The 18,539-nt window shown below is 36.4% G+C and overlaps 2 protein-coding genes across 2 annotated transcripts; both read left to right on the top strand.

The window, feature by feature from the left end:
• The first annotated feature begins 441 nt into the window (after nt 1-441).
• LOC107779341 (mavicyanin-like) lies at nt 442-1,207 on the top strand. Its single transcript, XM_016599743.1, has 2 exons — nt 442-604; nt 716-1,207. The coding sequence occupies exons 1-2, from the start codon at nt 442-444 to the stop codon at nt 1,117-1,119; spliced, it is 567 nt and encodes a 188-aa protein (XP_016455229.1). The 3' UTR covers nt 1,120-1,207.
• Nucleotides 1,208-3,538: 2,331 nt separating this feature from the next.
• On the top strand, nt 3,539-7,080 carry LOC107779340 (protein mago nashi homolog). The gene is made up of 3 exons (XM_016599742.2): nt 3,539-3,861; nt 4,831-5,007; nt 6,826-7,080. The coding sequence occupies exons 1-3, from the start codon at nt 3,643-3,645 to the stop codon at nt 6,883-6,885; spliced, it is 456 nt and encodes a 151-aa protein (XP_016455228.1). The 5' UTR covers nt 3,539-3,642; the 3' UTR covers nt 6,886-7,080.
• The last annotated feature ends 11,459 nt before the right edge of the window (nt 7,081-18,539 follow it).

The raw sequence follows: 18,539 nt of genomic DNA, 5'->3' as shown, positions 1-18,539 counted from the left end.
TAATGCAAAACTCTAACGATTAAAGCTCAAACTCAATTAATGTGCAGTAAACTAGAATGTAATAAGCGATTAAAATACGCAATTATAGCCTATCATCGGACTGTCATTTTCAAAGTGAAAACACAAAGACAAAGAATAATTAGGAGTCAAGAGACGTTAAACTGCCTTCTAAAACAGCACAATTTATGTTCCACCTCCCTACCAACATAACAATTTAAAATAGTTTCTGATTCTCCATAATCTCAACAAACGTTTATTTCGTCCCTTTACAACTTAAAGAAGTGCAGACTGTAATTAACTCCCTTATGAAAGCTATTTCAGCTAAGCTTTTTATTTATTATCGTTAGGTAATCTAATTGCAAAGTCTCCAATCTTGCATGCCACAACATAATATACTTATATATAGCCCATTTTTCATCTTTCTTCCAAGTAATTACAATTATGGCAAAGCTTCTATTAGTTTATGTCATATCAGTAATTCTTGCTCTTGCATACTCATGTTCAGCCACTAATTATCTGGTGGGTGATAATTCTGGCTGGGATATTAGTACTGATCTTGATACATGGTTATCAGGCAAACGATTCATCGTCGGTGATGTTCTTCGTAAGTATATCATCTTCACTAATTACATATTTATAGATGAAAACTTAATTAATTTCCTCAAATCTTAGTTAATCACATCGATATATGGACTCATCATTTTTTTTTTTGTAGTGTTCCAATTCTCAAATTACCATAGTGTGTATGAGGTAACTAAGGAGAATTTCGATAGGTGCAACACAACAAATGCACTAAAATCAAGCAGTAAAGGCAATACAACATTTCCATTAACAAAGCCAGGGGACAGTTATTTTATTTGTGGGAACAGATTACATTGCCTAGGGGGAATGAAACTTGATGTAAATGTAGAAGATAATGGAGTAGCTTCTCCAGCTGCAGCACCAGCACCAGCACCCCAGGCCAGGGTCTCTTTTCCTACACCTTCAGCTTCCAAGAGAAATAATAACCCTTCAGCTATTGTTCCTAGTTCTATTACTAATGTGTCTAACCATGTTGGTTTAAGTTCTCTACTTTTAGTAAACCTTGGAATCTTGTCCTTGCTATTTTGGTTCATGTAAATATGAGGATTTTCACAGTTTAAGAGGGTGTGTTTTGGTTTGTTTACTCTGAGTCTGAGAAGTTGGAGTTGATCTCATCATTTGTTAACTGTACTTTTCTTCCAAGTAGTCCTTTTTCAATTACTTGGCCTAGAAATATTAGTATGTTATATGAGAAAGACGTATACTTTCCAGTGGGTTGCAAAGGACAATGAGACATTTATCCGAAAAGATGATTACATTCATTTAGGTCAGGCTTACAGAGATGGCAATGAGGCAGCGTGCAGGGGCAGGACAGGGCCTTAATCGGGCAGGGTAGTGCAATATTTTTACTAGGCTAGTAGGGCGGGTCAATTTTTTTTTTTCTTTTAGAAAATGCACCAAGTTTTAGCTTCATTTAAAAAGTTATAAAAACTTAAATATAATCTTGCAAAATAAAAAGAACATTTAAAAAGAGTCTAAACAGGGCACGACAGAACAACGCTTAACATGGCAAAAACTTAAAAATGTGCTAAATAGAACATGGTTAGGTGGGTCAAAAGATTAGTATGTCATACCTTACCCTGTCCTGTCCTGCCCTGCCCTGCCTTGCCCTGCCCTACCTAATTACCATGCCTATAGGCTTAAACGATATTTTGTTTATTTTGAAAGTAGTCAGATTACATTTTATAGAACTCAACACATATCGTCACTCACTTTTACTTTATTACACCAAAAATAGTAAATAAAATAATTTACCTAAATATCACAAAAGCCACTAAAATAATTTTTTTACTAAAAAAAGGTCATAACAACTTTGCCGAAGTATCGTAGAAATATCTCATATGTTTCCTCCTAGTATCTCTCTTTGCTTTTTAAGCAAATTAAATATTTTTTTATTATTATAAAACATAATTTAGTAACTTTTGTGGTACTTCAGTAAAATTGAGTGAATTTTTTATTACAAAAATATAGTTAAGCTATTCTAGTATAATAATATAAAATTTGAGTGACCATCTATGAAATTAACCTCAATTTTATTCATAAATAAAAGAAAAATCACAAAAGTCTATGTATGAGTTCAAATATTCACATTATTTAAAAGCTTATTATGTTTTCAAATTTTCAGAAAATGACAGTCTCAAATCAAAGTAGAAAAATTATTTTGGGACGAAAGAAGCATTATTCATTAATACTACTATTATAATAGTTGCTCCATTCACTATTTTGGGTCTAAACACTCTGAGAAAATGACCCTCTATAGCCCCTCAAAATTTTAATAGCTCATGTTTTTTCTATTGACATGAAATGTCCCTTCGGCCCAAACAAATTACATTTAGTAGTCCGAAAATCTATTTTGTATATTTTTTGTATAGTGATAGTCTATTTTGAATATATTTTGTATATTGACATTCTATTGTATATAAATTGTATAGTGACAGTTTATTGTATAATTTTTGTATAGTGGAAGTCTATTTTGTATATATTTTGTATAGTGACACTCTATTTTTTATATATTTTGTATAGTGATGGTCTATTTTGTATCCCGAGCACTTGTATCTATCCAACGTGTGTAGACTGTTGTATGATGTATAAAAGCATATATATATATATATATTATTCTTTTACCTTAACCTTATGTATAAAAATTTATAATTAAGACGCTGCTGACATTTCTATTAAAATAAAAATCAAAGAACGGTAATGAAAAAAAAAAAACAATAGGTCCACCTCACAAAAAGATTAAAGTAATTCTATTGAATCACAACTCACAAGACTCATGTTACTCTATTCAAGTTGCAATTATAATGAGGTTAAGGTGATGCTTTGTCTAAGAATGAGATGAAAATAAATTTTCCCAAAAAGATTTCAATAAATTGAAGGAGTGTCTGGAAAAAATTTCGACACCTTTTGCAAGCAAACATAATTTGGTTGATATTGAATGTAAAGCCTTTTTTTTCTTCATGAAACATATTAAACGAAATTACTCTCTAATGAATTATGACTGTTGTTACCCCCCTTTGGTCCGTATTATTGGAATTTTGAATGTGTAAAGGTTTGAATTACTATGATGTTAATGAAAGCAAATGAATTATTTAAAGTAATAAAAAGTTACTTTGATTCAGAAATTATCTCAAAAAAAATTATGAACTGCAAATAGTTTAATATTTTGAAAATATAAAAAATATTAATTGGTAGAAAAATAAAGCTGCCTAAAGTATTTTAGATAGTTTCGAAAAACAAAAGAGTATATATCATATTACTCTAACCACAAGACTCATGTTACCTATCTTTGTTCACAACTCAGAATAGATTAAAAACTCTATTTTGCAACTTGAAGAGTTGATCAAATGGGTCAGCACATGTTTTTTTGTGTGTAGCCAATATAATAAGTTTTTGGCTATAATTTGCAATCAAATCAATATAAATGAAGTTTGCTCTCCTCCAAAATCTGCAGACTGGGCCTTTAAATTGCAAGCCTTTGGGCCTTATAATCTCAGGTCGGGGTCAACGGGGACCTATAAGGGAGAGAGACTCCATTGACACCGTATTTTTCACGAAGACATGGGAGAGATGGCAGAGAACGACGAGTTTTACCTGAGATATTACGTCGGTCACAAGGGAAAATTCGGGCACGAGTTCTTAGAGTTCGAGTTTAGACCAGATGGCAAGCTCCGTTATGCTAACAATTCAAACTACAAGAACGATACCATGATTCGCAAAGAGGTCTTCCTTACCCCTGCTGTCCTCAAAGAATGCCGTCGCATTGTTGCCGATAGCGAGGTCCTTTTGAACTCTCCCCTTGATTTTCTTCCTTCTTTTTTCTATTCGATTATATTTATAGGGTTTGGGTCAAACTCGGTATCTTGGTATTTCAATTTGGTGTTTTAGGTTTTTTACAGCGATTTTTGCTAAATTGTTATTTGTTGGTCTGTACTTTGCCTAATGCAAAGCATAGTCTACAAGCTCGTGTAAAGCTATGATGTGGAGGATTAACTTATCCAAAACAAAATAAAAATTGATGCGGTACAGAGGCATAACTGATTGGTTGATTGATTCTTTACGGGTTTTCAAATTGCTGGCTGTTAGCTTTAGGTTGTTACTTTCATCCTGATGCTGGGAATATGCAAGTTATTTTGAAGGCCAGTGATTGTGGGAAGGCCAATGAAAGAAATACCAATTCTTGAGCCATTCTGATCTAAGAATGTTAGTAAAGCAGCAAACTTCTCATCCTGGAAGGAAATAATCACGATATTTTGAGCAATTTTGGCGTAAAGTTCATTGTAAAGAAGCAGAATTATCATTTTGAAAACATGACAACTAGGTGTAAGCATGTGTATTCCTAATCGTGAATGGAATGTAATGATGTAGGTATCCATATTAAACATAATATCTATTTAGATGGGATAGAATGACCAGCTGAATATACTACTTTAGGATCTTCCGATGCTTTTGTTGTTATTGCTCTCACCTGTCATTATGCCACCTTAGATTGAGTGCCTGACCTTTGTTTAGCTATGGAATAGGTGAAGAGGAGATTTCTTGTTGTATTAGGTTGAATCTTTTTCCTTTTTTGGGGGGAGGGGGAGGGAGGGGTAGTGGAGGATTGGGGTTTCTTTTATTGGGGCTGAAGTAATATGTTCGTTTTGTACCCCTTCCACCTCTTTACTTCATCAGTTTTAGTACTTGATTATTATTATTCTGATTACAAAATGGAAATGGTTAAAGGTTCTGGATGTTCATTTATTATAGATCATGAAAGAAGATGATAACAACTGGCCTGAACCAGATAGAGTGGGTAGGCAGGAGCTTGAGATTGTGATGGGAAATGAACACATATCTTTCACTACATCTAAGATTGGTTCGCTAATGGATGTTCAGACCAGTAAAGATCCCGAGGGACTTCGTATCTTCTATTATCTTGTTCAGGTACGGATCTACAAGAGTTTTCTATCTTTCTTTACTTCTTTATATGAATACATTAGAAAGTTTTTTGTAACAAGTTGCATTGTTGTACACATTAGTTTGTGAAAATTGTAATAGAAATGCAAAAAAAATGTTTTGGCTACTGACATTCACTTTTTGTAAAATATACATTCTCCCAGACACACACACACACACACACCCCAACAAAAAAAAAAGGTGAAGCTACAATTTTGGACCTTCATCTAACAGAGTTAATTTTCAGATAACTCATCTTTCTCCTTTCTAATGGTCTAGATGTACGATGTTGGGGGTCGATTTTCTGATTTACTTCAAATTAACCCATTTGTTTGGCCTTTATTGGAGCTTTACAAGCAAGATAATATTAGTCTTAATTAGCTACATGTCGGGGTGGCAAACGGGTGGGTCAGGTCGTATATGGACAGGCCGAAAACGGGTAATGCAAAAACGGATAAATTATCCGACCCGACCCATATTTAATACAGATAAAAAACTGGTTAACCGGCGGATATTATCCATATTATCCATGGCTTCTTGAATATGATCACTTTGGGAGAATTCCTAGTCTCCTAAACTTGAGGAACCCTATTTGAGGTTTTACAAATGTAAAAGTTAAATCCATTAGTCAGTTATCCATTTTCTAAGTGGATAATATGGTTCTTATCCATATTGGACCCGTTTTTAAAAAGTTCATTGTCCAACCCATTTTTTAAAGGATAATATGGGTAGATAACTATTTTCTTTTAACCATTTTGCCACCATTAGCTACATGTATAACTCACTGAAAGCACACTAGGAATCCTAGTTGTATACTGTAAAAAGGGTCCTCTCTCTGTGTAAACTGATGATATATGTGAACCTCCTGGACTTGATCTGCTTCCCAGTTCTGAGTTCCATAAGAAAATCTAATCCCACAAACTCCATCTTTAGATTGCACTAGAAGCTGGTTGGTGAAGTCCCTCATTCCATCTTTAAATGAATAGAGAGGTGAGGTTTTGATTTCTTTCCATCAAAGACCTCTTGTTTAAAGATACTCTTCTTAATGCAAGCTGGACTTAAATTGTGGCCTCATTTCTGCCTAATACTGCTTATTCAGTGGCTTATTTTCTTCTTTTCCTCATCTTCTACCCTTTTAACAGAAACATGGTCTGATCATAATTAGAAGGGAGAAGTGATGGTTATTTTTATTAATACATTGTCTTTGGGGAGAGGAGAGATTAGAATAGTTAAAAATAAAAGAAAAGAAAGAGTAATGGATATGTGTGAGAAAGTAATACTTTTTGACTTACAACTTGAACCAACTTCATCCTTAAGATTCTTGCCAGCCTTTTTCTTTCCCCTTTCTACCTTACGACAAAAATGACCTTGGATGGCTATAAAGACCGGCTAGCAATAAAACTGACATGCTTTCATGTTGCAGCAATTCACCTCCTCCTCCTCCTCTATTACCCTCTTTCCTCTCCCCCTTCACATTGCTAAGCAGAAATAGAAGCTACAAGCCATCCCATCCTCCATCTTGACCCCCTTAAGCCCACATCATCACCCCACTTGTCATACGAGTTAACCCCAGCTTGGACACCCTTCATCGTCTCCTTTCTTTTATGTTGGAGGGATTCTGAAGGATTTCCTGTTCTCGATCAATTAATTTCACTGCTTTGCGCCATTTTATTATGGTAGTTGACATGTTATTATCTTTAAATCAAACATCATTGATGCATTTCTTTAAGTTTGTTTCAGCAAATTGGTGTTGGTTCTCAGTCTTGGAATACTTCTGCAAAATTCGACTCTTGGTTTTTGTTGCAGGATTTGAAGTGTTTTGTGTTCTCTCTCATCTCACTCCATTTCAAGATCAAGCCTATTTAACTCATGCATTTGACGTGCTGAAATTTAGCAGGACGTGCTTGGCTTCATCTTTTAAATGTGTTGAGTCGTGTATCCTGGAAGTTAGAGAAGTGAATTTGTATGATGCCGTTGTTCTTTGTTTTGCTTTTGTTGAATTTATGGAATTGGTTGTTTTTTAGACCTTGTTTTGCGAGTAAAGATAAGTTTTCTGTGTTCTCTCTCGTTTCTTTGCGTATTTTTCTCTTATTAATCTTGCCATTACTTGTTAGGCATGGAAGGCACGAGGTTTTTTGTCATCTAATGTTCTTTGAGTAGGGTAGCAAAATGGTACCCAACCCATTTTAACGCCTTAAAAATAGATTATCTAATAGTATTTTGGACATGTTTTATAATTTCTTCCATTTTTTGGTAGCTCGTCAGTTAAAGATGCATTCACATTTATGTATAGAAGGTACTTTATAGAATTGTCTAGATGTAATAGCCAATAATGAACTGGACCTTTGAAAGCATAAAAGATATTGCTTTGAACCAAAAAAATAGAAAAGATATTGCTAGTACATGGTGTAATAATTGGGTTAATAAGTAGTAAGTACGTTGCTAGCTTATAAAAGCAATTTTTGTCCAGAAATGGCAGGATGAACATAAACATCTTTATGAAAAGATAGAAGATGCAAGTACTCGGGAAGCAGAGGTGTATTAAAGCTTAAAATAATAACAACAATAACAACAACAAATCAAGTGTAATCTCACGAGTGGAGTCTAGGAAGGTAGTGTGAATTATACCTGTTAATCGGTCCGGGTTGACCCGTTCACAACCCGGTTCAACTCGGGTCAGCCCGGTACCGTAGGGGGTGGGGACGGGCTGGGGAGGGTTGGGCGGGGAGCCGGGCTTGGACGAACAAAATTTGGTAACCGGGGTACCGGAACCCGGTTAGCCCGGTTAGCCGTTACCGGGTAGCCCGGTCCAGCCTGGTTACGGTTACAATTTTTTTTTTTTAAAAAAATTTCTGGACCGTTGCCAACGATCAAAATCAAAAAGGGATTTTTTCATTCCTATACACTATTTGAAACCTTATTATGAAAAATATTCATATTTTGGTATTTACCCGATCTAATCACATTTTAGTTACAAAATATATACAATTCACCTTAAAAGGCTCCTAAATCCATTATTTATGTCTTCAATCAAGGGATTTAGTTACACCTTTTTCCTTTTTTTCCTCCTCTTCTCTTTCCTTATTTTTCTTCCGCCTTAATATACAGTAATCATGGAAGCTATTTTTCTCCACCCTGTCATTTCTTGTATAGTTCTCCCAAATACCAATTCCCACTTAAAAGATACAAAAATCACATCAGTAAGTTTTTTGGGAAAATAATTTTCAGACGAGTTCTTTTCATGGTTGATCCCGTCTTTTCCTTCTTTTGATCCCTTTAGACTCGATTCTTCTTTTCAATTTAGCAATGGTTCACAGAACGAAAAAGAAAATTTAACCTTACCAGAATCACCCCGTTAAGACAAGTACAACAAAACGCTTTGTCTCACCAAGCAAATATTCAAGTAAATACTTTGCCAATTTTGTTCTATTGCTAATTGCAGGATCCATGATATAGCATTATTTCTACAATTTTCATACATTATTTTTACCCAGTTAAATACAACTATAATAACATACAACTTAAATACAAATTTTATACAATATATCTTTTGTATATTTTGTATCTGATTTATATATAGTAAAAACAAATTTCATACAACTAATTATATATTATACAACTTTATCTGCAATTTATCTACCGTCGCACCCCCTTTTTCTCGCGAAATCGGGTTTATGACATTTGGAAGGACAACTCGTTCCTTTTGGGAACTGGATTTTTGCATTTGAAGAGTCGCCACTTAATGATTAAGGTGCATTAGAACACCAATAGAGATTCAATTCTAAGTCTGTTTGGGTAACCAGAGATTGGGTAAGAGCTTGAAATTATCCCAAGGGGAAGGTGTTAGGCACCCCCCAAGATTCACTAGTGTGGTTCCCGGCCAGACAGTTATTGTGAATTTGGGGTGCAATTAACATATAAGCAGATAAGGCTCAAATAAGAAGGGATTTCAATGCACAATAGTTTGAAAGCAAACAAAGTTTGAAAGAGCAATTAAAAGAGCTGATTTTTAACAAGGAGTTACAATGCTTAAAAAAAGAAGAAGGGGGAAATAAAGAAAGGGGGTCCTAGGTTTACAAAAATATGGATCACATCAATGCAATACCCGGTAATCACTCCTCAAAAGAGAGGTTACACGTGGCATTAGCGCACCGGTCATCATATCCATATCTACCCTTCCCACCCCGTTAAGGTATTACAGTGCGGATTGGTCTCGATTACTATTGCATGCTATTACCCGTCCCATTCCTATCAGTCCCGAAGGCACTTAGGACTATTATTCCTAAAGGGAGGGGATGTTAGGCTGATTGGTTTCAAAGGATAAAAAATCTAAGGCGACATACAAAAATAGATAATATGGCATATAAAGGGGAAGCATGTAAACAGACAAAAGACTCATGTATACCTCCTCAAAACAAAAGCACATAACTAGCATGACTTGCACATACTTTTTAGTTCTGATTTAAAGCACATAAAGACGAGGGAAGTTAATTGTTGAGGCAGATTAGTTTATTACATAACTCAGATAAGAAGTCCGAATCAGGCCTGCTTGTGGTTGTAACAATTAACAAAGGCGGATTCAATTTTACAGGTATTACTCTAAATCTTGCCTAAGTGTTTAGACGGGGTCCTATATACTTAGGCATGGGTTAATTTTGGGCATGCACAACAATAGAGAGTGTTGTCATGATTGTAAATCAACCAGAACACACAACATATAAGGGTAACATGGAGGTTATGATCCTAGGAGGATCAAGTTTGGGTCATGCTCAGCAATATTCAATGATGTCATGCCCCAAACTAACCACAAGTATTAATCACATTGGGGCAGGGGTTTGGGATTCATAATACATTGATTCAGAACAGGAGAAAGGAAATTACAGCATGCTAAATAATGGTACTGAATTGAATACAACAACAGGCAGACAAGAATGCAAAATCAGTAAGTAAGCATGTTGTTGTTGGTGCTGAAAAACTTAATTAGAACATACCAGTCAAAGAAGCAAAGTGCAGTAACGAAAAGTAGCAGGACTTCGAAATATAGCTTTGGCTTTCAGCCGGCTAAACAGGCAGTAGCACAAGTAATAGTAAAGCAAGAGAGAGTGTTTGAGTGTAAGTGTGAGTTCAGGACTAAAAGTGTTCGTGTTTTTGAAAGAGAAGAAGTAACGGGTATTTATAGTTTTTGAAAACGAGTAAGAAAGAGGTAATAAGCTACAAACATGGAAACAATTATGATTCAGAATCAATTATACAAGTGATTGCCCTTAATTAAGGGGTCACTTGCTTAACGGGCAGTGACAGGTTCGAAATAAGGAAAGCAATCAATTAAAAAGCAGGCTGAAAGTTTCCATAAAAGAAGTAGTAAAATAACAAGTAAGCAATTCGTGTCTAGGTACAGAGATACTCTAATTTTGGAAAGGATTCAGTAAGGCAAAACAGGAAAGAAATCAATTAACCTTAATAGGCGAGTGAAATCAGAATCTCACAAAGGAAAAATTTAAACTTAGTCACGAGTTTGAAAATTAGTCAGAGAAGGAGACTCAACATATAAATAGGGTGCATAAACATTATACATGTGAGGCTAGGCCTGTTGGCAAGAAGAAATAGCACACAACAGTAGCACAAAGATTCAGTAGATAGCAACGTTCGAAGCATGATAGTCCAGTAGGTCAAGTAGTGAAGAAAACATAGAATATCAAAAGCATGCCAAGGTCTCACAGTAGCAGGTGAGGAAAACCCCTTTAGAAAAATTAGGCTTTCGAGCATATTTGAGTTTTAGAGAAGATAGAAACCTAGCAATCAGAAGAATCACACAAAGGGAGTAAAATATTTCGAAATAAAGAACTTCAAATCGAGTCATGCACTTAAACGAATAGTCTCAGACCCAAAACCCTCAGATTTTCAACAATATGAAAGTTTTAAAAGAGAATAAGCAAACAAATCAGACAAAATTCAGGCAAACAAACATTCATTTAGTAAACAGTTAAAAGAAACTAGGGGTTTTAACATGCAAACTCAGGTAGAAGAACGATATAAGCAAACATAGCCAAACATGTCAAAGAATCTGAGAAACATTTTGAAATAACTTAACAGAAACCCTAATCGAAAAGATAAGGGGTTTTGAAAGCAGAGTTTTAAAAGAAAATTTGAGAAAACACTTAGAAGTTCAGAGCAAGCATAGATCTGAAACAGATCTAAAAAGAAATCGAAGAAACCTTAAAGGCTAAGGTTTCAGAAGAACCCCAAGTGGTGAGAAAGGCTTTGAAAACCAACGATCTAAGCATGAGAGTCAAGAGTCTGACTCGAATAGCCATGGCTGGCCGCAGAAAAAGTCAGAGACGACTGGAGAACAGTCATGAAGTGCAATCGAACAAGCCCGGACCAAGCTCTTTCGATAGCCTCGAGACCATAATAATCGAGCACGTAGAAGCCATGGGAGGTGGATATAGGTCTCCGATGATTTTGAGACCATAATAATCGAGCACGTAGAAACCCAATATTTATAGCACATAATTAACTATTTAAAAATACCAGACCTAATATTTATGAATATAAACGTAATTAATCTTAAAAGAGGCTAATGTTGTAATTATATACAATTTAACTTTAAAAATACTAAATGACTTTGTAAAAATATGCAAAAATTATATTACCTATATTTTAGCATAAATATGAGAATCCAATAAATGAATCACCAAAATGATAATTTTGGGAATAATTATTGGGTTTTATGGATGAAATAGGGCAATAAATCGATGTAAAAATATTAAAAATTAAGGAAAAATAATAAAACATTTGGAAATACTTATATATGCATACATATGCTATTTTGAAAGTATTTTGCATAATAAAATATACAAAAAAATTGGGTATCAATAGCTGTCTCTCTTTACCCGGGAAGGATGAAAGAGTTATCGGGTAAAGATATGATGGTCAATTTTGATCGAACGCAACGGTTCGAGGAGGTTTAGGCCGCGCCCTAGCTTCGAGCTGCCTACATATCCCTGGTCTTACAGGAATCATGCCATATGTAGTTCCGCATCCATCGGCGGAGTATGCCGATGGAGATTTTTCAAGAACGGACGCAATATCTAGGGTCAGGTGTGTGGTAGGTTTTTGGAAATGTTTAGGTTTGATATGGCTGCGGGAACTGGAGCGGGACCACTCCTGCTGAGATGGCCATTGCTTGCCGGTTTACCTGCGAATAAGCAATACAAGCATATATTGTGCATAAATTTAAACATGATGCAATTTTCCGTCGGACCGTGAGGATTGTCTTCGAACGATTAGAATGACGTCCTTAGACCATGATGTCCTGGGCCATGAAGCGTGTAATAAAGGATTCGCGGGCCATTAAATGATGTTCTCGGGCTATGAGGATAATGCCTCCGAACCATAATGCCTTTGAATAATGATATGCAAAAGATTAAAAGGGGTCCTCAGGCCATGACATGTCGTTCTCGGGCTATGAAAATGGTGCCTCCGAACAATGATGCCTTTGGATAATTTGGCAATCTTTCAGCCTATGAGATGCAGTAGGTGGCGATCTTTCAGCCATGCAAATGTAGAGGTGACGATCTTTCAGCCATGTGAATGTAGAGGTGGTGATCTTTTAGCCATGCGAATGTAGAGGTGGCGATCTTTCAGCCATGCGAATGTAGAGGTGGCGATCTTTCAGCCATGAAAATGTAGAGGTGGCGATCTTTCAGCCATGCAAATGTAGAGGTGGCGATCTTTCAGCCATGCCAAATGTAGAGGTGGCAATCTTTCAGCCATGCAAATGTAGAGGTGGCGATCTTTCAGCCATGCAAATATAGAGGTGGTAATCTTTCAGCCATGTAAAATGAAAAGGTGGCGATCTTTCAGCCATGCAAAATGAAGATAAGGAGGCAATCTTTTAGCCATGCAAATGTAGAGGTGGCGATCTTTCAGCCATGCAAATGTAGAGGTGATGATTTTTCAGCCATGCAAATGTAGAGGTGGCGATCTTTCAGCCATGCAAATGTAGAGGTGATGATATTTCAGCCATGCAGAATAAAGAGGTGGCGATTCTTCAGCCATGCAGAATGAAGATAAGGAGGCTATCTTTCAGCCATGCAAATGTAGATGGAGACAGTGTTTAGTCTCAGAAGGCAGAATGGTAGCCTTATCCAATGCAGATGGAGACGACATTTAGTCTCGGAAGGCAGAATGGTAGCCTTATGCGAGAAATAAGGTAGCAAATGGTAACAGAGCTTTCTTAGCTGATAGTAGGTTGCCATATTGTGACTACTGGGGACATTGTGCCACACGGAATATCACCGGCGTGCGTGGATAGCAAATGGTGGTAAGTGCAATAATTTTGAGAATTGTATTCCTGAACAGTGTTTGTCTCGTGAGTGTATAGCATGTCTGATGCTTTCGTAATCTAAGTGCCTTCATCCAAAGAAAAATCGTGAGTTTTGTAAAGGGGGAAGTTTAGTTCGTATCCTTGTAAAGGGGAAAAATCTTGACGTGGTTCAAGACATTGCAACCTCTCTTGCTACGGAATTTTGAGGGTCCTCCTCAAAATTCTGCCCCAGTTTAATGGGTTGATGTTTCTGACTGTTGCTTGCGATGATTGGCTGAAATCACTTCGGAATTTTGAGGGTCCTTCTCAAAATTCTGCCCCAGTTTCCAATTGCGGGGGGAAATGAAAATTTTATTGAATTGTGACCGAACCCATAGGGCTACCTACGTATCCCCTCTTAAACGGGAATAAGGTCAGGCGTAGTTCAATTTACATTATATAGGAAAGCATAAAGATTACACATAGTAACTCTTAACTGCATCTGAGTTGATAGGCTGTCACGACCCGAATCAGAGGGCCGCGCGGGCAGCCGGTGCCTTACTCAACCGAGTACCAACGTAACATATCTTTCTTAATGAGTAAATGAGCTAGAAAACCCGTCATGAGATAACAAGAATAAAACATAAGGGAATACTCAACATATGAAGACCCAACATGATATACAAACTAATATATGTGACATACGGGCCTATAAGGCCGACATGACCATTAGTAAACTCGAAATATAGGCCGACAAGGCCATATGATTATCCATACACCTGGCATCTGTCTACAAGCCTCTAAGAGTACATAAAATCATAAAGGTCGGGACAGGGCCCCGCCATACCAATCAATACATATCCAAAGCATACTGACCAAATAGGCAACTCCGGAGCAAGTGGAGTGAACCAACACCTTCGCTGAGCTGATAGCCTACTAGGAGGACTGTCAACCTATCAATCGGGACCTGCGGGAATGAAACGCAGTGTCCCCAGGAAAAAGGGACGTCAGTACGAATAAAGTACCGAATATGTTAGGCAGGAAAACATAAACAAGAACAGTAATGTAAAGAGAGAGATAGAGGAGATACAACCTGTAACATTTGAGTGCCTCTAGGGGCTATGATATGAAATGCATAATACATATATATACATAAAAATTTTAAAAGCATTCGCCTCTGTGGGCATCATCATCATCATATCGTACCCGACCTCAAAGAGGACTCGGTAAAAGCGTACCCGACCATCATAAGGTTTGGTAAAATCATACCCGGCCACGTGGAGCTCGGTAAAATCCAACTGATTAGTGGTTGCACAATATGTGCCGTACCCGGCCGACTATAGCGCGACTCGGTAGAGTAAAATAGATACATATACATAATGCATGCTCGACTCATGGAATCACATTCTAAACCTTTTGGAGTGACTTAAGAACATTATAGACATCCCTACCATCAATATGAACCTTAGTAGGATTTAAGGATCATAAACACTTGTTTAGAATAATTTTATAAGGAAAGAACAACATGGACAACCTTAGTTGCTAGGAGTAGAGTCATTATGAAATAGCGTATCGTTTATGTTCATTTCATTTTAGATCATGCCAAAAGAAAGAAGAAAGTGCCTTAACATACCTTAAACCCGTTGAGTCCTTAATCACTTCCAAGCCACTCTTCAAACAAGTCAACTCAATCTATCATAGTACAAGGAGATTCAAAATCAGTGCTGAGCAAAGGCTAAGTCTATAACTTAAGCTAGTAGCTCGTTTACGTAAATTTTGGCAGCATCTCCCTTGTAACAAGGGCCTCCTCCAATACCATATACAAACAAAAATGACCAGAGCAATCCATCAATATATAATTATCAATATCAAGACACCATATAACAACAACAAGTCACAACTACATTACGACGAGCGGCAAGCTCCGATTGGAATCCGTATACCCCTTATCAATCCTTATAGACTTCTTACTTCAACATACAAGTATAATTAACTTGATAATGAAGTCAGTAATCAATGATTCCAGCCTTATACCATATATTTATAACAACGAAAATAATCCACAACTTCAACTATCCCCAACTAGCAACTTTATTCACTAGTTCATGTCTAGCCCATCCATTTAACTTAATCAATATCAAGATAACCTTAGGCACAATAAAGAACACAATATACATACCTCCTACAGTAACTTCAAGTCAAAATCCAAGTTATATTCATTTTACAACAACCCTTAATAGCAATACAACACCATACAAGTGACTTAAGCTAATCCAAGTATTATCTTGTAGTTTATCATCCTAAAAACTTAACCAACATACAAGCAAGATTAAGCACAATTAGTAGGCTGTTATACTCACCTTAGAAAGCAGCAACAACTTGGAATTTCATCCAAATACAGCCCACAACAATCCTCAATGACAACACAACCTCAAAGAGGTGTTGTTCTTCACTAGAACTAAGTTTTGATGTTGAAATATGGTGTAATCACTTTGGAATCACTTCAAACCCTTGTGGTATATGTTTAGGAGGGTTAGGAGAAGTTTGGAGACGAATATTAGTTGAAAAATGAGCAAAAATAGGCGTCCAAATCGTTTATAAATTGAAGTAGGTCAACCACCGCCTAAGTGGGTCCCATTGGGAGCTGCTTGCGCGGTCTCGCGAAAACACGAATATCTCTCTACTACGATGTCGTATTGACGAACGGTTTAATGAGTTAGAAACTAGACTCGTAGATATTCAATTTGGTAGGTAGAAAACCCCATGATTCCAAGTATATTTGGAGAAATTCTCAAATACATTTGACCTAAATTTCAGCAAATTTATGAATGTAACTTGTGATGACCTTTGCCAACTCTTGTTCCACAACTTGCTTGCCTTCAAAATGTAGAAAATGAATATCATACGACTAAAATAACTCATAGAATAACCTCCTTATCATGTAAGAACCCTAGTCTCACCCCAAAGTACATGTTATAACATTCCAAATTTGTCGACTTTTGACGAAACCTATTTTCTTCAATTGGTTTAGCTTCTAAGATTTCCAACCCTCTTGGTACTCGTTATTCATGATCTTAAATATTTGTAACCTCCAAGGTAACATGATTAACTTACTTTATTTTCCTCCAAATATAATCTCATTTCCGAGCTTACATCAATGACTTACGACGTACTCTCACGTATGAAAACTTGGGGTGTAACATCATTCCCCCCTTTGGAACATTCGTCCTCGAATGTTGACTGATGCGCTTATTAGTTTCATAAACTATGGCTCTTACGAATACTTTAATGCTCATCTTTCCATCTAAGCAACTGTTTTGTGAATAAATCCAAATGCTTGGGCATTCCCCCCTTTTAGGCCTCTTTGTCACACCATGACATATGGTTGGAATTCTTCCAACATCTTAACATTTGATACCTTATGTCATGCAGTATGTACGACTGTGTCCTTGTATGAGCGCCTAGCGACTCGTCTTCTCTTTTTCCTCCATCTTTTAGCCAATCTCTAAGCCTCACTTTATGAACATATACAGAATTATGACAAGCTGTCCCTCTAGGCATCTATAGGTGTACTGATGTCTTTCGCTTGGTACTTTATCAAACTTAAGACTATTTCTATCTCTTGTTTCATAGCCTTGTATATCTATCCTTATGAATTTACTACATCTAAGTAGGTTATACTATACCATAAAACTTACTTCGATTTATTATTACCGAGGTTGGCTACCCAACTCCAGGTTACTCTCTCGCTGCTTATCCTATATGTATAAATCTAAGTCCTTTAGTGCTTCCTCATTATTATTCATCTAAGAATAACAAACAAATCTCATCTCAAACTTTGGAACTTGTACCCATCTATTGTTTATTCACCTTAATGTTGATCTATAATCTATCACTGATAACTTGCAACCTCTTACGTAATATACTGTCACTAGGGCTCACATCTTATCGGGGAACATATGAAGTGATTTTCCTGATCCACCTAGGGATAATACTATACTTCAATAACCGTATTTCATTGCATCCCAACGCGATTCATCTTATGGGGGTATTCTAATCCCGTGCAATTAATGAAATCCCTTTCTCGTTAAATCGTTACTCAATCAAAGGCCTAAGCATCATCCTTTTATCTATCACAATTAGATCCTTATTCTACTGCTAGGGCAGCATTCCATCTCTTCCAAATTCACCTAGTCTCAGACTCCTCTGTGTTCATTCAGGTTGTACCGAGCTTTTTATTACATATGGAAATCATCAGCTCCCTTGTTTTGATGGGTTTAATCCCGAGGACATACATATTCTCGTCACCTTCTCAGTCACCTTTTCATATCCTTACTCCTATCAACCTAAAACCTTGTTGCTCTACAATACTTTACCTTAGGACCTACACCGATCTATTTATACTACTCACAACCTTCCTTTAACTTGCTAGCACCATAAATTTCCTTTCGTACCTTCTCAGTTGTCCTTAAATGTAAGCAATTACTTTTGTTGGTCGTTCTATCACTTGTTGCATGAATACTTGGCTTGTCATTTTGCCCACGAATACTATAATTTCCTGTACCTCATATGATCTCAAACATCACCTTTGATGGCCTTTTTTACCATTCATTAGCCATTATAGGTGCCACTTTCTTATGGAGTGTATACAATATTGTAGTGAGACTGTTGTTACATGATAATTTACTCTTTAGCTCACTATGCTTAGGTGGAAACCTTCTTCCTTATTTCCTCAGCTAGTCTTTCATTGTAGTACTTAGGGAGACCTTCTGGCTCTTGTAAAGTTGCGAGCTTGATATATCGTACACCCGAAGGTAATTTTCGTTATTCTTACTCGCCTATAATAATCCTTAGTTACATAAATTTATGCCTTTGTGCTCGTAGGGTTACTTCTAAGCTCAAATTTTTATTGTCTCCTTAGTGGCACTCTCTCTTATTTTCATAAACCTTAAAAATGGTACCTTTAACTGCCTCAACTCCTATCTGAATTTTTTTTCAAATGATTGTGATCTCGTATCTGCGAGACTGAATTCACTATGCTGCGATTCACTACATTTATCTTGCATGATCTATTGATTTATCTGTGACCTCTTGTCTAGCCATAACTGGGCTCTTCCTGAATCAACTACTAATTACTCGTTGGTCCATTCTCATATATATATTCTGCATATATGTCCATTCTCATATATATATATATATATATATATTCTGC

The sequence above is a fragment of the Nicotiana tabacum genome, chromosome 6, assembly GCF_000715075.1.
Source record: "Nicotiana tabacum cultivar K326 chromosome 6, ASM71507v2, whole genome shotgun sequence".
NCBI lineage: Eukaryota > Viridiplantae > Streptophyta > Magnoliopsida > Solanales > Solanaceae > Nicotiana > Nicotiana tabacum.
The sequence above is the reverse complement of the archived record's forward strand: the minus strand, read 5'-3'. Positions and strand labels throughout refer to the sequence as shown.

Bases quoted from the DNA above. Each gene is read 5' to 3' on its own strand.
- LOC107779340 (XM_016599742.2), top strand. From the start codon at position 3,643: ATGGGAGAGATGGCAGAGAACGACGAGTTTTACCTGAGATATTACGTC. The intron at 3,862-4,830 runs GTCCTTTTGAAC...CATTTATTATAG, and splicing joins GCATTGTTGCCGATAGCGAG to ATCATGAAAGAAGATGATAA. The intron at 5,008-6,825 runs GTACGGATCTAC...TTTTTGTTGCAG, and splicing joins TCTTCTATTATCTTGTTCAG to GATTTGAAGTGTTTTGTGTT.
- LOC107779341 (XM_016599743.1), top strand. From the start codon at position 442: ATGGCAAAGCTTCTATTAGTTTATGTCATATCAGTAATTCTTGCTCTT. The intron at 605-715 runs GTAAGTATATCA...TTTTTTTTGTAG, and splicing joins CATCGTCGGTGATGTTCTTC to TGTTCCAATTCTCAAATTAC.